General features: G+C 43.1%; 1 protein-coding gene across 2 annotated transcripts in view; it reads left to right on the forward strand.

Annotated features, from left to right (window-relative positions):
* The window catches only part of PRKG1 (protein kinase cGMP-dependent 1), a 1,248,991-nt gene that overhangs the window by 772,630 nt on the left and 450,376 nt on the right, over positions 1-25,985 (forward strand). For both annotated transcript variants that reach the window (XM_059397429.1, XM_059397428.1), the window contains exon 4: positions 20,939-21,044. In XM_059397429.1, coding sequence (XP_059253412.1) covers positions 20,939-21,044 — 106 coding nt within the window. The remainder of the gene's footprint in view (positions 1-20,938; positions 21,045-25,985) is intronic.

Below are 25,985 nucleotides of genomic sequence, written 5' to 3' on the forward strand. Positions count from 1 at the left end.
AGGAGATGGTTAGCAAGCATTTTAATTACCTCATGCTTCTATCATATATGGTAATCTTCCAAGTACTTTTGTGTTCATTATCTGATGTGATTGAGAAAAATATAGCAGATTTTCTTATTCTCCTTCTACAGAAGAAGAAAACAAAATTGTATGGACCTGAATGGTACATCTTGGTTGAAGACTTTTTTTAATGTGTATTAAGTATAGTGTACATTTATTGTCCTGAAACTTATCTTACCAAATATATATTTTGTCTATTTGTAATAAGGAAAGATTTTATCCTAATAAGTTTGTGTGAATATATTTAAAACCACACTGTAGTGGTCTTTCAATGCAAGCCTTTATTTCTGAGAAATTACATGTGAATCAGTTCTGGGCACTCATTTTTAATACATTTACTTTAAAAAATACTGTGCTGCAAGCCCGCCCCTGGAGCTCCCAGATGCTTCCTCTATTCCCCATCTTAGAGCAGAGAGAAGATTTCATTATACCATTTCTTGTTGGATAAAATATGTTAAGTGTCTTCTTGCCTTTAAAATTTTTGTAAAAGTAATCTGCTTATGTCCAGTTTGGGGGATGGGAAGAGAAAGGTATGTATAATACCCACATTGGAAATGACTGTTAGGTAGGAGCGCATCTTTTTAAATACGTGTATTTAAACTATTAAAATACATATTTTATGCATGTATTAATGCAAATATGATGTAGTCTTGAGATACCAAGTAACTTATGAAACCATAAGCAGCTTCTAATTATTTCTGGTAGCTTTGGCGGAGTGTGTCTCAAGATAGGTCACAGGTTTTCCAAATTAATCTCTTATTGACTTGGTTTGCAGGGCTGATTTTTGCTTTTCTAAGTCATTTTGATGCTTGGCTAAAAACTGTGTGTTGTATTAACAGATGGAGAGGGAAGTTTCTTCTAATGGGGAGAGATCGTTAAGCATCTCTTTGGTTACTTACAATAAGCCTTGCATTTCATTTGTAAACCAAATGGGAAGCCTATTTTTTTTCTTTATTCATGTGCAAGAGATCCCTAGTATGAAGCTGATACAGAGTTAAAACAAATGCACAGCCCTCGAACGGAATACCTGTCCTCAGAATTGTAGATTTTCCTTTCCAGTTCTCGAATGCTTGCAAGACATTTCATACATCCCAGAGTTATTGAAAATGACTTCTCACACTTGTTGGATAGAGTAGTATTTAAGATATTCATAATTACTGTGTTCTTTGTAGAGAACAATTGTCACTAAAACACATTAGAAATTCTCTCTCTCTCTCTCCCTCCTTCTTTTCAGGGTCACAAGCCCTCTCTGGTTTTATAAAGAATTTTTTTTTTTATAAAAACAGCTCAGTCCTTTCAAGCGCCCTGTGTCTCAGTGTCTGTGTGTGGGTTTCTGCTCAGGGTCTGCAGTATGAATCATGTAGACACAAAAAGACCATTGGTTACAGAGCTCTTCTTTTCTGTTGTCACTTTAAAAGAGACTTTCCCCAAAGCCAAGAGTGAAATTACAGCAGGTGCAGCTTCGGGTCTTTGCAATTATCCCAGATTACCCTTTCAATAAACTGTTGACAGCCTCCCAGAAACAATCTGACGATGCTGACATTTGGAAGCAGACAGGCCTTGCAGAATGGACTGTCCTACCTCAAGGGGCTCGTCCTCGAATGCCTCTCTCTATTGTTAATGGAAAATTATTGTGTTTCTTTATAAATATTCAGTTAGTACTGTCTAGGTGTCCTGAACTTTTTTTTGAATTTTTAAGAAGATTTTATTTATTTTGAGGGGGGGCAGAGAGAGAATCTCAAGGTGACTCCACGCTGAGCTGGGTCTCACGACCCTGTGATCGTGACCTGAGCTGAAATCAAGAGTCGTCACTTAATTGACGGAGGCTTCCAGGCACCCCTTGCTCAGAACTTTAGAGTCTAATCCTAGGCTATGAAGGTGGCACCGGGCCTCTTAAGTAGTCACCACTGAATTTAGCAGTACTTTTCTTCACTGGAGGGATACAGGGGGAGGAAGGAAGTATGTTTCTGCATGTCGGAACACTGTTGCCCTCAAGGGAACTTGAGTAATGGAGAGTCCTAGTAATTCTATCCTACAGTCATAACAACAAAGCAGTTCTATGTGAACCTTCACTGGTCAGGTCTGAAACATTAAGCAAAGTTTTTATATACTTTTTCTTACCATCTGAAGCCCCTTCCCACACACACGCATGCACACAACACGACTTAGTTCAGTACTGCCTTGGATGCTAGAAAAAAGCGGCTCATTGACATCCTTAGGGCAGGTCCGTACAGCTGCAGGAAATGTCAGCCGTGCCCTAGCAGCCAGCAAACAGACAAGGGATCCTGTCCAGGCCAATATTTAAACTTAGACACTTACCTCCCATCTGAAGCAAGAACTGCTTAACTTTAACCACTTGGAAAGAAATTATAAAAAGCAAGTGTACAACTAGGTTTAAGACAAGCAGATCGGCTCCCTTTCTCTATTGTACCCATGCCAAGCTCTCTGCCTGACACATACTCACTGTTGCTCCTCATAGCACTGAGGGTAGCTTCTCTCATTAATCTAATTTTCTTCTCCTTTTTTTTTTTTTTAAAGATCTATTTATTTGACAGAGAGACACACAGCGAGAGAGGGAACACAAAAGGGAAAGTGGGAGAGAGAGGGAAGCAGGCTTCCCGCAGAGCAGGGAGCCCAATGGGGGACTCGATCCTAGGACCCTGGGATTATGACCTGAGCCAAGGGCATATGCTTAACCGACGGAGCCACCCAGGCATCTCTAATTTTATTTTCTTGTAAAGATTTATTTATTCTAGAGACAATGCATGGGTGCATGGTGGGGGGCAGGGACAACGGGGGAGGGAAAGGGAAATTTAGGGACTCTGCTCCACGGAGTGTGAAGCCCCATGAGGGGCTGGATCTCAGAATCCTGGGATCATGACCTGAGCCTCAACCAAGAATCTACCACTTCAGCAACTGCACCCCCCCGGGGCGCCCTCTTTAGTTTAATTTTAAAGGTGACACTGAGCCACAGGGCAGCTAAGTAACTTGGCAAACTCAAGCAACTAGTGAGTGAGCTTGGATTGGGATCCATGCAGCTGGACCCCTGGGTCTTCACTGGAGACCCGCTGGGCTCTATTGCTTCTCGTTATAAAATAGTGAGACGCTGATACTCCGAGTGCAGCCCGTGGACCACAGCCTCAGAAACACCTGGGCGCTGGTTAGGAAGGCTAACTCTAGGGACCACCCCAGGCCTCTAGAATCAAATCTACTTTTTAACGAGGTCGCCAGGTGATTCTCACGTACACTTAAGTTTGCAAAACATGGATCCAAGGCCCATACTCATAGAATTAATCTATTTTAGGAAACAAAACAAAACAGAAACCCAACAACTCAGTATTCAACCCCAACTAAATTGCCCCCGATCTTTCCTGCAGGTTTTGAACGCGTCAAAAAAGCATTCAAGTATATACGCTACTTTCTTTGCTCTTGCTCCTCGTGGTCCGGTTGTAAGCCCCGGGCAGGCAGGGATTCCTTTTTTTCTAGACCAATCATTCCTAAAATGGGGTGCCTGGACCAGCGAAGCCCACGAGCCCCACCTGAGAATTGTTAGGTATGTAAATTCTCAGTCCTCACCAGAGACCCCTTGGGGGCTGGAGCCCAGCAATCTCTTTAAAAAGCCTTCTGGGCGGTTCCACGCCCTTGGAAGTTTGAGACCTGCTGCCTTAGTTCTCCTGCTATCACATGCTCTTTGAACGCTGTGAGTTCTGCTTCGCCCCAGAGCCTTCCTGGAAAGGTACGGTTCCTTGGTTTTGTAAATGCAACAATCTGTAAATGTGTAGAAAGATCTGGGATGATGTGAACTTCCGCTGCATGGGTAGAAGCCTGGCGTCCTGCCGAAGGCGGGCGCGTGAACCATCTTCTCTGAAGGGCGCCTTCTTTGGAAAGGGGCGGCTCTGGTGTCTGCCTCCTTGTCATCTTGGCTAACTTTTTCTCCGTCCCTTTGGACATTTCACTGTGTTCCGTTGCTGCTTGTACCACTCCGCGCTGAAAGGCCTGCCTGGGCTGGGTTGTCGAGTGTGTCTTCCCCGCGTTCTGGCTGAAGCTGCCCTTGGACGAACTCCTCATTTCCTATCCCTGCCCTAGTCCTCTCCTGGTGGCCCCGAGGCGTGTCTGCGATGATGCCTGGTGGAGTAAATGCACGAGTAAATGCACGCTAGCTTGCTGGATGGTGTCCTTCAAGGCTTCATTCTCTCCCCCAGCGCCTGACGTGGAGGGGAGTAGCTTTCTTGCAAACCGCCCACGTGAGGCCTTTGCCCTCCTGAATTGTCCGTGTGGCCCGCGTGCACCCCACCCTGGTCTGCTTTACAGCCTCCGCTAATGTGTGCGCAGGTGCTAATGTGTGCGCAGGTGCTCTTAAACGGAAGCATTGCTTGGCTGTCTCAAAAGTTGGAAAAATAAAACAAAACAGAACAACTGCTCTCTTTTAGGAAGGATCAACTGTTTTTATCTTGGGACATTTCTAGAAACAGTAGAATTGTTTGGGTTTTTTTGTTTGTTTATTTTAAAGCTGTGCTGCTGTATTTTATATCTGGCACAAGTCTGGAGGCTCTAGCAGCTTTGCTGGTTACTGGAGCAGCCTGACCGAGCTGTGCGTGGACCCCAGAGCTTGGGATAAATGATGGGGGATGAGGGCCGGCAGCCTACCCTTCTCCCCTGTGCTGTGTTCCAACATCTACCTGAGAACAAGATTCATGATTACAGGACCGAGCTTGCTTTCCCAATGAAATGAGGAGCCATTTCTCAAGCCAAGATCTGACTATAGTTTGATTAGCTTCAATTAGACGGCCAATAATTTAGCTTTAAAAATAGTCATAGTTTTTGGAATAAAAAGCATTTTTTTTTAAATCTCTCCTCTCCCCTCTCATTATTGAAAGGACAAGTGTGTTATGGATGGAAGACCACGGACAGGAGGGCAATTAGTGTGAAGACCATGACTAATAAAAATAAATGCTCTTCTCATTTCTTAGAATCCAGGTTGCTCACTGGAATGGTGGCTCCTTTTTCCTCCTTAAGCCAAAAAAATTATAATTTGATCATTTGCACATCAACACATTGGGGCAATCGAGGTTCTCCTGAGAAGTCGCTCTTTGATTTCTTCTTGGTGTTTTTCACTCCTGCCCTGGAAAGAACAGACTGTGACAGTAGCGGAGGGGTAAGCAGTACACAAGGGGGGAGGGGAAGGACGGTGGGGCCTTGGGGTACAAACTCTGGTCTTCGGTTGCCGCAGTTGTCCTTTGTGCGTGCGTCTCTCCACTTCTAGGACGTATTTTTATTCTTCTTTGTCAATATCTCCTGATTGGAAAAGTAAGGAGAGGTGAGGGAGGTTATGGCTAGCGATCTGGAGTATCAGGAGGCAGTGAGTCCGTGAAGTCAGAAGGGGGAGAATTTTTTGATACTGGATTTTTGGCTAAGGTCTGCCGTCATGGCTAGGTTCTGTGAAATTCTAAAATCTACAGCCATCTAGGGTGATGGTTCGTTCATGAACTGAGTGGGAAGGAGTAGAGCTACCTTGCGTCATGTTTCAGAAATTTATGACCTTGGGGCGCCTGGGTGGCTCAGTGGGTTGGGGCCTCTGTCTTTGGCTCAGGTCGTGATCTCAGGGTTCTGGGATCAAGCCTCATGTTGGGCTCTCTGCTCGGCGGGGAGCCTGCTTCCTCCTCTCTCTGCCTGCCTCTCTGCCTACTTGCAATCTCACTCTCTGTCAAACAAATGAAAAAATTCTTAAAAAAAAAAAAAATATGACCTTGAGCTGAAGAAAGAGTGTCTATTCTGGGGATGGAGTTGAATGGAAGGAAGGAAGGAAGGGGGAGTTTTTTAATAATGTGAGGGTGCATGGGGTGCCTGGGTGGCTCAGTGGGTTAAAGCCTCTGCCTTCGGCTCAGGTCGTGATCCCAGGGTCCTGGGATCGAGCCCCGAATCAGGCTCTCTGCTCAGCAGGGAGCCTGCTTCCTCCTCTCTCTCTCTCTCTCTCTGCCTGCCTCTCTGCCTACTTGTGAACTCTGTCAAATGAATAAATAAAATCTTTAGAAAAAAAAATGTGAGGGTGCATGTACAAGTAGGCAAGCAGGGGGAGGGTTAAGGGGGACAGAAAATCTCAAGCAGACTCCCCTCTATGTGCACAGCCTAACTCGGGGCTCCAGCCCAGGACCAAGATCCCGATCTGCACCAAAATCAAGACTCAGATGCTCCACCAACTAAGCCAACCAGGGGCCTCCTATTTTGAAAGTTGTAGAGTCAGATTTTGCTTCATTAAATCAGGGCTTTGACCAGACTTTGCTTTCTTCACTGGGACAAGTTCTCCTTCTCCAGACCTCATTGTAAGCAGTCTTTGCTCAGGGAACTGTTTTCTCCCCCTAGGGCTGGATGAGATGCACCTGCTAGAGGCTCCCCACGCATCTGGTGAGCCTGGTCCTCACCACACCATAGCGGGGTTTCTTGGTTTACTGTCTTCCACTTAACTACCATAAGCTCCTAGAAGACAGGAAATGTATCTGTATTGTTTGCCATGATATTGACAGTGGGGCTAAATATTTACTGGTGGGACAAATAACTTTTACATTCAAGCCTCACGTAGGACTTTGATCTTCTTTCTCTTTATGTATCAGTGCTTCTAAATAATTCTACTCAGTTTCTTGAACTCCTTCACCACTCAAAAGTAAGTTTCAAGAATTAGATCCAGTCACCTAGAAATGTATCAGATATTCAGCAGTTTATATAGAAATCTATATAAATGCAGTGCATTTCAAACTGTTTGAAAAATGCAAATCTTAAATGAGTACCACATCGATCTGAATGATTTTGGTCATGGTGGTTGAACTTATGTGCTGGGTGGACTGAGAATGCCCTTGAAGGACCTTGGGAAGATAATTTCTGGAGCTGTGGGCACCTGCCTGGATAATGTTTATAAAGCCACTCCATCTTTTGGTACCTTGGTTTTGTTTTGCTTTTTGTTTTTCACTGGTAAAATGAAACTGTAACTTATTGAAGTATTGTTTCAAAAATTAGAACCATTTATATGGTATATGGATGTTCTCTGATAAACCATACCATTCTTTTCAAATGGCTTAAAGGTTTTAATCTCCTGTCTGCATCATGCATATGTGCATTTATCTGGTGATCATGACAGAATTAGACACAAAGGTAACTTCATGGATCAGACCCTGCAGAGAGGAAAGAAGGATGAGGCATGCATAGGGCAGGGTGGTGCTTGGGCGCCGGGATGGCGATTCTCAGCATGGCGGTTCCCCAAGGAAGAACGGTTGCTGGCTGGCACGGCGTGCCCACAGAAGCCTCAGCTGTGGTCGGGCTCAGGAGTTGAGAAGTGACTCTGCTGTGTAAGTTCACACCAGTCTTCACCTCCTTTCTGGTGAATATATGTCCTTATATGGTGTGTGAGCAAGTAGTAGGCTATGCTTCTGCTGCCATTATTGGCTGAAGGAGTTGGCGAGTTTCTGTTGACCGGGAGCAGCTCATTGGGAGGCCAGACTGCCCTTCCACTGTGTGAAGACGATGCTTCTCACAAGAAAGAGAAAGTTGAGTGTGTTGAGAGCAGAGGACCTTTCTTTAAGAAACCCAGATTTTTCTAAAGAAACCAATCATCCTATTGTAAGATGCAGGTGACCCTGCTTCTTTTAGCTCAACAGAGAAGAACTATGGATTTCCAGGTTGTGTAATAGCACAGTCAACCTCTGTGTTCAGCTCTGTTGAACCTCATTTTGCTAATTGTTGTTGATGATCCGTTTTCTTTGCCACATGAAACGACTTCTAGACCAGCAACATCCCAAGAAGGAAAATGGCATTCTCCTAATATGCCAAAGTAGACAGTTTTGCAAATGTAAAACAGCTGAGCTCCCTTGACATTTCTTGATGTCATCCACTTCATCTGGAGCGGAGGAGATGGAGAGCTCCCTTTCCTGAGGATGTTTTCCAAAATTCTGTCAGACTTAGAGTTACATGTCATTGACTAAAGAGTAGATGGGCCAAAAGGGACCTTCTATTTCAAAGCCTACCAGTGCCTAGCAAAGAGATGTGAAGTAGTAGTGCCTCTGTTTTTTTTTTTTTTTTTTTGGTTTTGCTTTTCAGAGTGGGAGAAGGCAAAGAGGGGCAGGCGGAGAGCGAAAGAATCTTGAGGAGACCCAAGGGAGTCCAATGCAGGGCTTGATCCCGCAACCCTGAGATCATGACCTGAGCCGAAACCAAGAATCAGATGCTTAACTGACTCAGCACCCTCCCTCTGTGGTGATGGTGGTGGTGTCGACATTTTAAACCAGCTACGTCCTATTCTGTCTTAATGGGACCATACAGAAACGTTGGTTTTCATATTTATGTGAGGACTTGAAAGCAGTCATAAATTATGGCTGTTGAGTCTAGCCTTCAGGTGTTAATGAACTCAGGTGATGGATATGTATACGAGGAAAATGGGAAGCTTTTGAAATCCCTCAGCTGTGAGCTCTGTAGAGTTGGTACAGTAGGGGACTAACAGAGTAGACTCTCCAGGCTTCATTTTCTCCCCCCTCGAGAAGTAAGATTAATTAAAAATCCATGAAATGTATGGCTTCTAGCATATAGACCCATCGTTTACCAAAGAGAAACAGTAGGATTTAAGAATGGACTGGAAATAGAGAAGCCCCTTTGGGAGACTTCCTTTCTGAGGTGAAGACCCATAGTTCAACTTGTAAGGAAGAGTTACTTGTGTAACTTCTCAAAGAGGTTTGCTTGCATTCCAGCAAATACATAAACCCGCATTTTCAACATCTTGGCATAGTGTTTGGGGATGTAGCCCGCCCAACTGATGGGAGAGGACTTACAGATGTAATCCGCATTTCCTTAATGTGATTGCAGGCTTAAAAATCTGTTAGGCACAGATGTGCAGTGACATTTATCAGGCATGTGCTGATATTTTTGAATTAGGCACACTGTTCAAAATGTGCCAACCTGTAGGAAATTGTGTCACTGTAAGAGCTGTCAGCAAAACCAGCTCAGGAATTTTCCAGAGGGGGAAGATTATGCTTGAGGCCCAATATATGCCCTGTTTGAACCCTGGATCCTCTATATAGGGAAGAGCCCATTGAAAATGCACCTTGTTAAGCTGCAGTGGTACCCAGCCTCTGTTTCCTTTTCTAAAGGGTTAAAAGCCATCCGTTCCATAATATTCAATTCTATAATTTTCCTGGCCTCTGACTTCCATTAAATCACAGAAGACTTTTTTTTAGTAATAGAATTAAGAAATGTCCAGAAATGAAGAGTCTGGAGACCTTTGTCCCTTAAAGTGTCAGGCAGGAATCTGTAGGAGTCACTCATTCAGCCAACACTGATGGGCTTCTGACCATGCGTCAGGACCTGGGAGTACCCTGCACTGGGGCTAGAAAGAGGAACAAGACCTACGTCCAGCTTTCCAAGTGCTCTGTGCTGCTGAAGCTGGCCTTTTTGTCTTTGTCGCCATACTAACACACTCTCCGTCTTCCCTTCATTTCTCTCTTAATCTGGACGCCTGCCTAAACCTCTGTGTGATCCAGCAGGTGACCTTTCCTTTTATTACTTGGAGGCAGTGAGCCAACTTTGTGGCCACTCCAAACCTGGATTCTTTGAACTGCCTCAGAATTCATTGTCCGGACCCTACGGGATGGTGATCCTTTGTCCCAGCCATGAGTAGAGGACAACTTAGGTGCCCCATAATACACTGCGTATCTATGCAGAGTTAGGATTCCCATCGGAAAACAGTGTCACAAGGCACCTGTTATTGTGTTTCCCAGAATAGTCTGATGAGAGCCTGACTTGGGTCAGGCCCCACACCTCCTCTGTGGGTAAAGATACACAGGCCAGGCCCCAGATGGCTGGTTTTCACTTTTCACTCTGCAGCCTGCTCTCTCATGCTTTTTTTTTTTTTTGGGGGGGGGGGCACATTTCTGAGTCTTGACGTTTGTGCATAGAGAAGCATTGACTGAGACGCCATTTCCTTCATTAAAGTCAACAAATGGTATCACCATTTTTCTAGACATCTGCCTATCACTGAGCTACCATCTTGATGTACAATAGCCCATATTGGGGGGGGGGGGCTGTCGTCTCAAGATAATTATGGTCATGTACTTCATGCACGTCCAGGCCTTCCTGATGTCCAGAGGGATCTATTTGCTGCTGTGAAATCCTCTGTTTTGGTTGCCTCTTTAAGGTGATCCAGTTCACCTTTTTTTTTTTTTTTTAATATTTTATTTATTTGTCACCGTGAGCAGAGGGAGAAGCAGGCAGAGGGAGAAGTGGGCTGCTTCTTCAGTTAAACCTGATCCTAGGACCTGAGATCATGACCTGAGACAAAGACAGATGCTTAACCGACTGAGCTACCCAAGTGTCCCTCCAGTACACCCTGTCTGATTCAGGAATCTTTTCTCCTCCATTCTAGCAAGTTTACCAGAACAATTCCTGCAATGGGAAGCTTCTATGTATGGTACTTCTTCTGTCTTTACATTAAGTCCTTATCACCAGCACCGTGAATCATGCTTATCGGTGTAGTTCTGGCAGAAAGAATTGTCTTAGTTCACCAGAAACCATGCACAGCGGGTTGGTTCAAATTTGGCTTGAGATGGAACAATTAACACTATTAGCATAAAGTCGGATAAAACAGAGGTCATGTGTTTAACAACAAGAATAACAACAACAGGGGCGCCTGGGGCGCCTGGGTGGCTCAGTGGGTTAAGCCGCTGTCTTCGGCTTGGGTCATGATCTCAGGGTCCTGGGATCGAGTCCCACATCGGGTTCTTTGCTCAGCAAGGAGCCTGCTTCCTCCTCTCTCTCTCTCTGCCTGCCTCTCTGTCTACTTGTGATCTCTCTCTGTCAAATAAATAAAATCTTAAAAAAAAAAAAATAACAACAACAAAAAAGTCAAAGTTGGCCTTCTGCAGTGAGGAGGTGCCTGAGAACAAGGTCCGTGTCTTGTTTATGGTTGTGTCCCTGGAGCCTAGTAGGGTTCTTGGCATGAGGTCTCTGTAAATGCAAACATGTAGAGTGTTTGCAGTAATGGTCTCCCAGTTCATGACTTCAGGCCAGCCCTTAATTCTCTTTTAAATAGCTCCCTTGAATTTACTCAGTCTAATAAACCCATTGAATCTTGTAGGACTGTCAAGGAGTTTTCCCTTTTACCCAGACTGAATTTCCTCTGTGGCTTCATCTTTTCTCCAGATTGTATCCCCCTTGAAACCTAGTCCCAGCCCTACAGACTTTGTTGGGTACTGTGAAGACCACAGTAAGACTGTGGGGTGATGGAAATAATATATATGAATACCTGTAAAGCAAGGCAGAGTGGTGACAGCCATGAAGGAGGCACAGTCAGGAGACTGTGACACAAACACACACACACACTAATTGATTGCCTGACTGACTGGTTTCTAGCCAGAGTGAACTGGGAAGTCTTCATGGAGACCGTCATCTTTGAGCTGGGACTTTGAAGGCCACTAGGATGATCCTAAGTAGAGAAAAATCACTGCAGCCCAGACCTGAAAGCAGGGAAAGGAAGGGTGTGTTTGGAAGCTGAGCGTCAGAATCATTGGATGAAAGAAAATTAGGTTTAAGGGATTGTATGGGATGAAACTAGGAAGGTACTTTGCACACAACATAGATGAAATGCAAGGATGGAGGTGTTTTGCTTTATTGGCTGTAGGGAGCCATTGATAGTTTTGTGGGTGGGGTGACAGGGTGAGGGTGGTGATTTAGAAAGGTCCAGCAATGACTGGAATTGCTTCTCCCTTCCTTTTCTGTTCCTATGCAGGTAGTTCACAGAACGATGGTGTGATCTTTAGTCTACACTAGACAGAATTAGTAGTATTTTAGGCTTCTACAACTCTGTTACCTGTGGGTCTTCTGCCCCTGCATCTTCACTCTTCGTCCCTATTTGGATCTGAGTTATACAGAAAGCCACCTACTTTGTAGGGGCTCATTCCCCATTTCTTCCTGTTCCTGTTCCCCAGCATACTTCGTTCCTGGCCTTTGCTTCAAGTCACGGTTGTTTCAGATGATCTCTGGTTTATTTGCTTGGGGATTCCTACACCCTCCTTGGGAGGCCCCAGGCCCCACTACTGAATTTTACTGAGCTAGGTGTCTATGGATTTCTGAATAATTGCCCTTCGGTTTGAAAGATGTAGATGATACAGCATATTGGGAACAAGGACTGAACAGGGAAAGACAAGGACACTTGAGGAATTCCCTGCCTCCACAGCTTCCTCCCCAACCCCTGTGGCTTTGCACCCCCAGAACCTGTTACTCATTAGCTCCTTGGTTTTAGTGTTGATGGACTTCGGCCAACAACTAGGGAGACATGACTAGAATTCTGCTGAGGTTGAACTCCCCGCCTCAATTATTAATCAACTGGAATGTATATTTCCTATTTGTTCTTTTGGCTTCCCGAGTATTTAATGACCATGGCTAGGGTGGTTAAATGGCACAGACAAAAGGAGTGAGGAACTCAGATATTCTTAATTTAGTTTCAGAAGCGTCTATGCATCATAAAAAGAACCCAGGTTTTGGAGTTGGAGTGAAAGTGGCCCTACTAATGATGAAGTGTGACTGGGAAGTGAGTTAGTCTCTTTGACACCCTGCTCCCATATTTATAGAAAAGGCAGAAGAATATATCACCCAATGAATATGAGAAAAACTGACATAAATGCAACAGACATCAAGTTCTTCTGTGCTAGAGGAAATGTTCAGTAATGGTGCTCAAAATAGTCCTCATTAGTGTCCTATCTGTATTAAAAATATCAGCATTCATTTGGTCCTTACAGTATCCGTAACATTTGACAGTAAAAATAAACGTTAAAGTCGTCATGACGGCCAATGTTTTCCTATTTTCCAAAAGTCAGTGCTTGGCCTTACTGATTACTTGGTACAAGGTATACAGTTGAGCAGAATTTAGATAATTCTAAACCAATTCTTTTGGTTTCATTGAGGTAGCTGCTACACCACATTTTTTGAAACACATAAACATGGCAACACTGCTGATGATTTTTCTACTATTAAACTTATAATGATGATTATTTGCAGTGTTCAACTTTATAATCCATTATCTTCATGGAATATATACTTTTTCTAGGCAAAAAAGTTTACAGTATCACCCCCGTACTAATGGTGAGGTACTTTCGCACAATGGGGACTTCACTGTGTTCTAGATGCATGGGACACAGCAAATGGCCTTTTCAAATTGTGAAGCATTTGTCTCAGAACATTCTGGCAATTGGAATTTGACTTCAGGCTAACATGTGCCTTAATAACATTGGGAAGCAGTTGTGGGCTCCATAGACCCCCTCCAAATCTCTGATCTGTCACTCTGCGTATCTGAGGGACCGCATCATGAGATGGGGGTGGTGGTAAAAATAAAGCTTCTGGGAGTCCTTGATTCTGTAGTAAAGCCCCTTTATGGACGAGCTGGTGCTCTCGAATGTGGAAGGTGAAGTTCTGGTGTAAGCTGGTGACAGCTTCCTTGGCCTTTCTCATACACTAAGCCCCCAGAAGCTTCCAGGCCATTTAGACAAAGTTTACAGCAACAAGAGTTTCAGAGGAGACCCAAGTACTTTCTGAAAATGTTTCTTGCAGACAGGCGCTGACAGGGGGGAAGAGTAAGTTATTCTGGAATCTTTGTCAGAACACTAATGTCAAGACAGAGGAAAGACAGTCCGATAGAGCTCACACTCAAAAGGTTCTCCCCAGAGGAACTCTGATGGTCTCTGGTGTTTTTCCTATGAAGTAGAAGGATAGAAATGGATTTTATGTAGACAGAATGTCACACGCACACACACACACATGCACACACATGCACACACACACTTCAATTTGGAAAATACTTGGTGAGCTCTTAATTTGTGCCATCCTACACAACAAGGGAAGTGTGTGAAGAAATGACTGAATATTGGTGTTCTAGAGCAGTACTAATAGAAATGTGATGTGAGCATTATAGGTAATGTCACATTTTCTGGTAATCACATGGAAAAAAAAAAAGGATAAAATGAAATACTATGCAGCCTTAAGGATGAGATCTTACAATTTGTGACAACATGGGTAGACCTTCCAGGTGTCCTAAGTGAAATAAGTCCGATCAAGACAAATACCATAGGATTCTGCTCCTAACCCTAAGAACAAAAAACCTAAATAAACAAATGGATAAACAGGCAAGTACAATCAGAGGTATAAGAACACATTGATGGTTACCGGATGGGAGGGGGTGGGATTGAGCCAAAGGGTTGAATGGGGAGGGAGGTAGAGGCTTCCACTAATGGAGTGAAGAAGTCCTGGGGATGAAGGGTACAGCACAGGGAATATGGTCCCTGATACTGTAATATTGTTACATGTTGACAGATGGTAAGTACATGTGTGTACATAGCATAACATAGAAGTTGAATCACTGTTGTACACCTGAAAGTAATGTCACATTGTGCATCAGCCATACAAAAGTAAAAATAAGAAAGCCAAACAAAAAAAGGTGTAACTTCTAGAGTACATTTTTCCTTAGTACATCAAACATTTTTAACATGTAATCAGTATAAAAATATAAGACACTTTATATTCTCTTTTCATAGAGTCTTTCAAATTCTGTGTGTAATTTATGCAGACAGCACATTTCAATTACCATTAGCCTTATTTTAAAGACTCCATGACCACATGTAGCTAGTGGCTATCCCACTGGACAGCAAATACTTAGAATTATCAAAGGCTAGGGAAATAGAAAGAAGACTACAAAATACTTGGAAATGCCCGAAAGGGGAAAAAGAATAAAAATAACTGATTTGAGTCTTGCCAGGATGAATGAGCATTTTGGGAGACAAGCAGGTAGGAAGTGCCTCTGGTTTCAGGGATCAGCTTCAGCATGAGCATGGGCCTGGGGTAGATTAGCATGAACTTGCAGGGTGTGGGCCAAGCTTGAGGGCGGGAGACTTGGGAAATGCCACTAGGTCTGCCTATGGAATTTGAACTCTGTCTTGGAAATACCAAGTGTCAATTTCTTTAAGTACTGGTGAGTATGTCACAGAAAATTAGAAACCAAACAAGACATGAAACATGTTGTACTTACTTATCTAGCAAAGTAAGCCCATTGATCAACTTTTTGTTCATCATGATGAAATATACACAACCTTTAACATATTCTCATCATTTTGAAGCAGGCAGTTCAGCGTGTTAAGTACATTGATACTGCTGTGTAGCCCTCACTATCGTCCATCTGGGGGATGTTCATCTCATCCTGAGCTGAAACTGTCTCCATCAAGCACCACCTCCCTATCCTCAGCCCCAGCCCCTGGTAACCACAATTCTATGTGCTGTCTCCATGAATCAGATGATTCTAGGTACCTCATGGCAATGGCATCATGCAATGCTTATCTTTCTGTTTCTGGCTTATTTCACTTAGTAGAACATTTTCAGTGTTGCCTGTGATGTAGCCTGTATCAGTTTTTCACTCCTTTCATAAAGCTGCATCATCTTCCATTGTATATATAGGCCACATCTTAGATATTCTTTTATTCTTTGAAGGACATTTGGGTTGTTTGAATCTTTAGACTGTGGTGAATAATGCTGGTGTGAACATTAGTGTACAAGTAACTATTCATTCCCTGTTTTCCGTTACTTTAGGTATATAGCCAGACACAGGATTGTTGGATCCTATGCTAAATCTGTTTAATTTTTTTAAAGAACGACTTTACTGTTTTCCATGGTGTCTCCACCATTGCCCATTCCCACCAGCAATGCATAAGAGTTCTAAATGGTTCACATCTTTGCCAACGCTTACTATTTTTATAAGAATAGCCATCCTTATGGGTGTGAAGTGGTCTCTCATTGTGGTTTTGATTTGCATTTCCCTAATGTTTAGTGGTGCCCTCCATCTCTCCTTGTCCTTATTGGCAAGTACAGGGACTGTGGATTGGCCTCTGAAGGTAGGAGGAGAGGCAGTTTTTCAAGAGTGAACCTTTACTTCAGAGTCTGATGCCATCTCTGGGTAGAGTGTCAGAATTGAGTTGAATTGTGAAACACCAAACTGGTGCCCTGAGAGTTGCTTGTTGCTGTGGGGAATCCACTGCCCCTCACCCACCTTGCCTCATTAGAATTAATACCAGAACTTCCGTACCTCCCATAGGCCCTGTTTCGAAGTAACATCAATATGGGGATTAAGCCTATAACTTTTAATTTGGGGGGAGACCTATTCCATTCACAGCACCAGGTGAAGAACCCTAGCTTAGGAGAGGTCTTCTGCAGAGCCTTGAATCAGCCCTACTCAACTCTTCCCCACTGGGAGTAGGGGAGTCTGGGAGGCCTTAGCTGCGTACTTCAAGCCCCAAATACTTCCCCCTGCTGGTACTCACTTTTTTAAAAAATATTTTATTTATTTATTTGACAGATCACAAGTAGACAGACAGGCATGCAGAGAAAGAGAGAGAGAGAGAGAGAGAGAGAGAGAGGGAGAGGGAGAGAAGGAAGCAGGCTCTCCGTTGAGCAGAGAGCCTGATGCAAGGCTTGATCCCAGGATCCTGGGATCATGACCGGAGCTGAAGGCAGAGGCTTTAACCCACTGAGCCACCCAGGTGCCCCTGGTACTCACTTTTGATGTGCTATTTGAGTACAGGACCAGGAGATGGTGAGCCTTTGCTGTAAAGGGCCAGATACTATCTGTCAAAATGACTCCATTCAGCCAGAGACCATATGGAAACAAATGGGCACGGCTGTATTTGAATCAGGTGTTTTATGGGCACTGAAATTTGTTTCCTTGTAATTCTCAAGTGTCATGAAATATTTTTCTTTTTAAGAATTTCAGCCATTTAAGAATGCAAAACCCATTCATAGCTAGCGTGCTGTATAAAAACTGACCATGGGCCTGGTCTGGCATGGACCACAGTCTGGTGGCCTCTGTTCTGGATGACAAGTTGCTTAAAGGCAGGAGCTGTATGTTAGCTTTCTATCCCTTATATATAGCACCAGTGTTGGCTAGATATAAATAAATATATATAAAATAAGTATGGGCTGAATCAATATTTGAGATTATAAGTGTTGTATACCCACATGCTTTCTCAGTATTCATCCAAAATTTGAACTGAACAGTGGGTGATTCCCCACTGAAATTTAAGCCAAGCCCGGACTGGTGACTGGAGTCTAGCAGTTTTGTGGCTCCCCCTCCCATAGTCCAGCAAATTCAAGGCTATTTGAAGGTGTTCTTGATGGACTCCTACACTTGGAGATCTCAGAGGAATGGTAACTGGCCTGAGTTCCATGTGGCCTTAAACTGAAGAAATGATCACTGTTTCAGCGGAGTATTTTAGATACATACTTGAACAGAAAGGAAACGTTCCCAACACTTTCTCTGCTTAATGCCCTTGAGACTTACATGTTCAACAACTGTAATCATGGTGAAAATCACAGGAACTTTATTTTTCAAGTGCTTATTCCCTACAGAGATGAATACACAACTTAAAATCAGAGGTACATAGAAAGTTTTTTTTTTTTTTTAATTTTTTTTCAAATGGTCTGCAAGTTATGGAGGGGAGACTTAACACTCCAGCCTTCTCTGAAGAAGAAAGACGTTAATCACAACTCGAATATAACCACCTTCTTGGTAACAAGGCAAGGTGATTATTAGTCATGCTTGCCCACCTGTGAAATGCTAACTTGACTAATAGGTTTATCAGCTGAATACAGAAAAGGTTTTGGCATCTCGCCCAAGCCCAAGGTCATGGACAAATTTGCAATCTCGCCAAGCCATGTTCATTATCACGTAAAATGTCTGAAACCATTTTTACGTAGAGACATTCCAGTAGCCCGTGTAAATGGGAATCAGAAGATAAAATGGAATTACGGAATTCTGTGAAGTTATTTTTAGACCTTCTCTTGCAATACATGGATTCAGAGGCCTGATTAAAATATCTAAACCGAATTAATGTAACATGAGAGGCCACCTAGGCTTATTTTTTTCCTTAGGTGAACTTAATGTACATAAGTTGCATTAATTAGACAGATAGCTTTTCACTTGATAAGTATTGGGTCTGATTTCTTGAGTGGGGAGAAGTTACAAGAAATGAGGCATGGACTTTTCTCTGGGGGTACTTACAGACTTACTTGAGGAAACATGATCCAGACATAGCAGAGATGATGAACTGTAGTAAGAAGGTGCTCTAGACAGGGACACAGGCAGGGCAGAAAGCTGGCTCATCAGGAGGGACCTGGGACACAGCCTGGCCTCCAGGTATGAACTAGGACTCAGACTGTTGCAAATAACTTGGTCACAAGCTATACAAGAGTGCACGCATGCACACACACACACAAACTGACCCTCCTCACCTAACTCCTGAGTACCATGACCTGGGCTTGGTACCTACTCCTCCTTGTTGGAAACGGTGATCACTCTACATGGCCAGGACCATTTTCTCCATTTGGGTCCTGTCCCGCTCTGCCTCCCGGTTTTTACATAAAGTATCATTTGGCAGCAGTGCTGTTTTCTGCTCGACTTGGGTGCTTCCGAATCCAATTTCTGCCCCTCCTCGATGAGTCTCTATCAGCTATCCCTGTGTTTCTATCACTCAGTGTATACGAGCCAGTGGTAGAAATTTTTATATAGTGCCACCAGGAGGATGCCGGTGAAGTCTGTCCGCAGGGCAGAGCCCTCTCAAGTGGGTGGGCATCCCTGACTTCCGTAGACCGTCTGCTTCTAGTCAGTCCTTGAATGTGCAGTCTGGGATGCAGATCCTTGATAGTACAACTGTTTGCATCACCACTATTTTTAAAATAAAGTTAGTGTATCCTAATTCATCCTTCGGAGGAAGTCTTTGTATAGTGGAAATACCTAGGGACCATTAGGAATGATGAGGACAGAATTGTTTTTTTCTTACATCAAAAACGTTTGAATGCTTGTATCTATGGTATTTTCTTCAATTCTACTTTTTTTCTTTATTTTGATTTTAAGATCTCTAGAGGCCTTCTGTTGGTTATCACACAAAACCCTGCTTCCTCTGCCTGGCTTCCAGGCCCCCCTGCCCCACAGTAACCTCTCAAATTATGGAGCAACCCCAGGGTACCTGGGCGGCTCGGTGGGTAAAGTATTGCCTTCAGCTCTGGTCATGATCTCAGGGTCCTGGGATCGAGTCCCTCATTGGGCTCCCTGCTCAGCGGGGAGCTTGCTTCTCCCTCTGCCTGCTGCTCCCCCTGCTTGTGCTTTCTCTGTCTCTCAAATAAACAAATTTAAAAAAAAAAAGAAAAGAAAAGAAAGATAAAGAAAGACTGTCTCTGCCTTTTCAGGCCATGGTATCCCTGTCTGGACTCCCCAGCCCAGGCCCCTTCCCAGTCCTGGACTTGTGCTCTCCCCTCCTGATTTCCCCTCCTCCATCTCTCCCCCAGCTCAGCTCCTGTCACTTCTGAAAGACTCTCCTTCTGGTGAATCTTTTCCTAAATTGGCAATCCTTCAAGGTCATGTCATCCAGTCTCGGGGTGAACAGGTGTTCTGGAAAGAAGCCTGGGTTGAGCTGAGGAGCTAGAATGTAGCTGGAGAGCACCTGTGCCATGAGCTTTGCTTTTGATGATGGTTCATTTTTAAAGGCTGCTTGGCCCAGAGCCATGCGTACACCACCAGCCTTTGTGGCTTTGTTCATTTTCTCATTAACTGAGCACCTTTAATTCTCCAGTAAAGAGCAGGCTAAGGGACAAGTCATGTTCTAGTTTCTTAGTGTCACACAGTTCTGCGAGGAAATATTAAGTGAAACTCAAAGATAAGGGCTTTACTCTAGAATATGGTATTTCCTTTTTTATCTTTCCCTCCATTGCTCCGTGTTACTCAGTGTCCCTCCCCTCGTGTCACACCTGCAACCTAATACTCTGCACCCCCTCCCCTACACCCAGATCTCCATCCATCATGTTCAGGGGGCTTAGTGAGAAAGTTATCCTCTTCAATTTTTCCACATTTGGCTCACTGAACTAAACTGTCTCTACTCCCTTGTCTGGCTCCAACCCCTCCATCATGCTTACCTATCCCATCCCCCATGGGTATGTGCTGTGAATTGGCTTGCTTCACTTGTGTGTTAACTTAAAGTGTTGCTTATTGTGAAAATTTGCAAACATATATAAACAGCATAGTACAATAAGCGTCTTGTATGCCCACCACACAGATTGGGGTATGGAGACTTTTAGAGTATTCTTCTAAAACCTAAGCTTATCTCATGATATCAACCTGTTACCCTATAGCGTCTTTTTTCGAAAACTTGTCTCTTAGTAGATCAAATGGTTGTAATAGATCAAATGGTGAACTTCATGGTATTCTATTTCAACACTATTATTGTTAAAGACTGTGTACGTATGAGAATAGAAATTAAAATTCAACAAACCTATCTACTAGAAATTCACAGGACAACTTTGGGCACAGGTTAAATTTGCAAAAATAGGTTTCATGTAGAAAGCACTGTGCAATTATTTCTACTTTATTAAATTCACTCCATTAGCCTGAAGATTGAGTTTTCACCTCTACTTTTTACAATGAAAACGTGATCATTTGAATCATGAACACCATTCTGGGTAATTCCCAGGAAGTGTTATTAATTGTGAATCTTTCTGTCCATGTGATTGTTGCTCAGGTAGTCTTGAAATCACAAAATTTTTTCAGTGTGTACTTGGGTATTCCCATCCCCTAAGGACAGAAGACCACCAAGAATCTTCCTATTAGGTAATAACACTAAAAGGAAAAGTATGAACTACATTGTACCTTGTAAGAATACTTGGGTCCTTAACGAAATAGGACAGCGTGATGGTATCAGATGTAAATGAAGGTTCAGGCTCCCCAGGACTCCCCTGGGTCCCTTCTCTCTTCTGCGTGATGTGGTTCGTGGTTGAAATTGTCTGATTTTTTTTCCCTGTTATTTTTTTTTCTGTCCTCCAGCTCTTGTAAATGTGAAACTCTGGGCCATCGATCGACAATGTTTTCAAACGATCATGATGAGGACAGGACTCATCAAGCATACCGAGTATATGGAGTTTTTAAAAAGGTAGGATGCTTGATTTTCTTCTACCTAGGTTGCTAATTGTCTATCCAACCCTCTTGTCAGACATGCAGCCAGGGAAGGCTTTTGCCTTCCTCTCAAGCTGAAGACTGTGCAGGTTGGTGAAAGCAATGGGCTTCTTTGTTTCTGGTACCAGTTTCCATGACAGGTGATGAAGTCAGATCTTGAGAGTTTCACTGAACATTCTGAGGGAGGAGTGAGGCTCAGAGGAACAAAAGACAATTTGCTTGAACAAAAAGGGGACTGGAGTCCATCCCTAACTATTTATCAGTTAATATGTCTGTGGTCCCTCTTATTAAATCCTCTCCTGTGTAAAATTCCGTGTTAAAGGTCAGATGACAAAGATGGAAAAGTTCCAAGGTGAAGCTCATTATCCTTTAATCCTGAGTTTAATTTCCCAAATTAAATGTGTTTTATGTTTTAGTTCTAAAATATCAAAAGCTTTTCTTGATACAGGATATTATCATAATTCAGTATAGCATGGAAATTGGAATGAGAAAACAGCTTTTCAATTCTGAGGAATACGCTGATATTCACTGAAATGTCTGTCTTTGCCTCTAAGCTTCATTTAAAGAAAACACACGATATCATTAAAAGGAATATTGACAGCTTTTTTTCCCCCCAAATAGCGTGTATTCTTTTGAAAACTGAACCATTTTTAAATAGTGATAGATTACTTGCTAAAGAGATGGTGTAGTGTCGCTTAAGATCTTTTTTTTTCAGAGCTAGAATATTAAACCAGCTTTCTCATTTAATATTTTCTTGGTGAAGAAATGGTTTTAGTGGAGCTAAAAAAAAATTAAAATCCCATTTCATTTCAGTGATATATCATGATATCAGTTACATTTTCTTAGGCAATTTTAATAGTGTGTACTTGAGTATTTTATGTAATTTATTTCCTGATTCATTCTTCATACATTTTTCATTTCCACATAATTCCTTATATTCCTGCTAAAGGGACAATAAACTTCTAAGTTGATATCAAGTAATAATATATTAAAATATAACTATCAGTAGAGGGTTGGGCTTTTTCTGGAACATGATTGGGTGAAACCCTTAGAAGTAGAAATGTAATTTTCAGTTTGGAGTGGAGTACAGCTTGCAAGGAAATTATTCAGGTGCTGTGTGTACATGGGTGTGCATATGCGTGAGTACATCGATACAGAGGTGTGATTATATTGGTATGTGTGCGGGGCAATAGAAAGAGAACAGAGAGACAGGAGAGACTGAAGAAATAAAAACTTGAAAAATGTAAAATCCAAGTGCAAGTTACTGATTTCTGATGCAGCCCTAATAGAGAAAGATCCCAAGTGGTGGTTGGTAAAATCCTTGCCTGGGGTGTGGAGCCTGTTCTGTCTCATGGACCAAAGCACTGGGCACTTGGAATGTAGATTTCTACTTCTGTAGTTTTGTTGTCTCAAGGAAATGGAGTAAGTGTCCGTGCTCTCTTCCGTGACCCGCAAGAACTTTTTTAGAGGTGCTCAAGTTCAGGCGATAAAGTCTCACTCTGTCGGTGTTGGTGTTACTCTTCTGAGCATGCATATACTTTGATTTTTTGGGTGTTCAGAGCTGTGTCCCTTGGTTATCTGCTCTGACAGTTCAAACCTTCAGCAATAAAGGTTGGTTCTCCAGAGTGTGAAAACACATCTGGTTGGCCAGTTAGAGCAGATGACATTTAGCTGGTTGGATGAGAGGTAGGTACTTTCCCTGCAGCAACTTGGCAAAGCATAGGGTCCCTGTCATTTGTGAAGACAACACTGGGCTGGAAGCCCAAAAAGGGGATGCAGGGACCAGTGTTGGCCTGGGGCTGGCTTTCATATTCCTAAGTGATGACTCTGCCTACCTGGTTCTCTCTAACCTTCCGGAGGCTCACCGCTGCTCTTGAATTATGCTCAGCCGCATTAGCTGGATATTCAAGGCACTGTCACAGCCTCCGCTCCTGCTCTTCCAGCCTGGGGTCTTCTCGCAGTGGGCAAACCCAACAGTTCTGTCTGCCCAGGCAGTCCCTCAGTCCCTGTGCTTTCAGACAGCTCACTACCTCTGTGCCCTGTTCTTTGTTCTTCCCATTAGTGTTCAAGATTCAACAAATACTAACCTCATATACTAACCTCATCCACCAAGAAGTAATGTTTCCCTTGTTTGAACTTCATCTATACCATGTGTTTCAATCACCTTGTTTCATTATAATCGAATTACTAAACTTCTACTTCTAGGCTATAAACTTCTCCTAAGCATCTTGGTATTCTTCTTCAGCACAAAACTTTATTTTATAGATAGGTAATTTATAGGACTATAAGGATGGGATCAGTACACATTTTTCAGAGTGCAAAGACAAAGGGAGTTGAGGACTTCTTAAAGAAAATAGAAGTTAAAAATGTCCGAGACTTACAGCATAGTATTAAACCAAGCATAGGCATCTTCTAAGCTTGGGCCCTGTACTGTTGCACAGGTTGTACATTCATGAAGCTAAATTAGTAAATAATACTCCTCTCTCCTTCACATTCCTGGGTTAACTATACTTGCTACCATTTACTTTGCAGGGCAGTTACAAGTTGTGTACAACACCCAAAAGGAAATACGGATACTCTAAAAAACTTAGATGACCAAACTTAATTAAAATTTCCTATCATAACTTAATTTTTTTATTTCCTTACTTTTAAAAAGATTTTACTTATTTGAGAGAGAGATAGTACAAGTAGGAAAGAGGGAGAGGAGAAGCAGACTCCCCAGTGAGCAGGGAGCCTGATGTGGGGCTTGGTCCCAGGACTCTGGGATCATGACCAGAGTGGAAGGCAGTTGCTTAACTGAGACACACAGGTGCCCCTATTTCCCTATTTTTTTTTTTTTTAAGATTTTTATTTATTCATTTGACAGAGAGAAATCACAAGTAGATGGAGAGGCAGGCAGAGAGAGAGAGAGAGGGAAGCAGGCTCCCTGCCGAGCAGAGAGCCCGATGCGGGACTCGATCCCAGGACCCTGAGATCATGACCTGAGCCGAAGGCAGCGGCTTAACCCACTGAGCCACCCAGGCGCCCCTCCCTATTTTTTTTTTTTTAATTCACTTATTTTGTATCATGTAAAATTTTAAGTTTTAGGTAGTCAAGTCAACCAAATTTTTCCTTTATGACTTTGTGTATAGAAAAACTCAATTGTATTAGAAAAATATGGACTAATACTTTGAGGTTCTCTGTGGCAAACTGTGTGTTTGGGGGAGGTGCTGTTTTCCTCTAATGTGCTTGCTAAATAATTCAACTCCAGTTTTCTACCATAGTTACTGTATACTGTGTATTTTGTTAAGGAGTTAAAGCAATTGCGATAGTGGGAAAATAACCAATCAGGCTGAAAGGAGATGATCCCTGGTCACTGCTCCTCTCCCCATGCCACTCTTGCTCTTCGTTTTCCTAAACAAGCAATAGGTTTAGAGGGTGGGGAAAGGGGACACACCAGGCGTACAGATGGACTGCCAAAATGCAAAGATTTTTCTAGATTGTCAAAATTGGCTCTTATTTTCATTCCAGTGCCTTTACCCATTTTGTGGCTCTCAGTCTTGGGTCTTGCTTGGTACCTTTTCACTCTTAAATGCCATAACAAACTCTGATTCTACATCTTTAATCCTATTTAGCCATTTATCTTTTATGCCTTTTTGACAGTCCCCAATGCAAACACAGATGTTTCTCTGCAAGCCTAGCACACAAAAAACAAAAACAAAAACAAAACAAAACAAAAAATTCAAATGGGAGTGCTGCGAAGTAGGGCATGATTACTCTAGGTCCTGTGGTGATTTTGCCAGTTGTGAGCCTTTCCATCCTTTCTGGCTACTGGAACATGGTGTTTTGTTAGATGGATTCTGAAAAATGAGCCAAATAACTGCCAGAGTTAATTTGTGTTTCCTTTTTCTGAGCATATTCTCTGCACCACTCTTGGCACTGGCTTCTCTTGCAGAGGGACAGGAGAATACGGCTGTGTGATCACTGGGTAGGCTTGTGGAACTGGGATGATATTACAGCCATGACTATGAACCTCTATTGATGTCACATGCCTTACTGAAAAAGGAGAGACAGGGACCACTTGGAATTCAGGCTCCTGAGTTGACCCTGTTCATCCTCAGAAAACAGTCTTTATTCAATAAGGGGTCTTGGTAAGGCAGGTGGGCTCATATCCTCTTTCTGCACAAAACCTTTGCATGGCTTCTGAGTACCCCCAAGATAAAGCCTGGGTCTTTGAAACCCTGCCTTCCAGGGCTGCTTCTGGCCTTCCCTGATTCTTAGCATCATCCCTCTTCTTCATTTTCTCATTCTCTCTGCTCCAGTCCTGGAGTGGTCTATCAAGGCCCCCTGCCTCTGTGTGCCATGGCCCCCTGCCTCTGTGTGCCATGGCCCCTTGCTGCAGAGCTCAGCCCGAGTTTCCTCACTTTTAGAATGGATGTATTTCCCAGGGTGATTTGTAGTATGGTGCACAGAGTGTAGCTGGTGAGGCAGGAAAAAACAAATCTGATTCTCCCTCAAACAATTAGAAATCTCTGATTTGCCTTTTCTGAGGTGAAAGAGTCATTGAGGGTACTAGCCACCAAGATTTGTTTCTATTCTCCATAAACTGAATTGTGAAGTTGGGAGATTTTGAAGGTATTTGACTTTTTGGATCCCAGTGGACTCTCTAGTCATAAAGAACTTGGAGGTATTTTTCAATTAAAGCTAACCGTTTGGATCTTTAGGCAGAAGGGGTAGAACTTCTCCAGGAATTCCTGATCAGTGGAAGCTAAGTGGTAACAGTCTGAAGTGATGGCTCCTGTGTGGGCCTTAGGGACATACACGTTTGGAGTCAACTTTACGCCATCCTGTTGGTATCAGAATGACCTTCACTCTGAGGATAACTTCATGTTGGGTTGGGTACATGACTTGTCTATAGTCTATACTTGGGCCAAATCAT

Source organism: Mustela nigripes, chromosome 4 (assembly GCF_022355385.1).
Source record: "Mustela nigripes isolate SB6536 chromosome 4, MUSNIG.SB6536, whole genome shotgun sequence".
Taxonomy (NCBI): Eukaryota; Metazoa; Chordata; class Mammalia; order Carnivora; family Mustelidae; genus Mustela; species Mustela nigripes.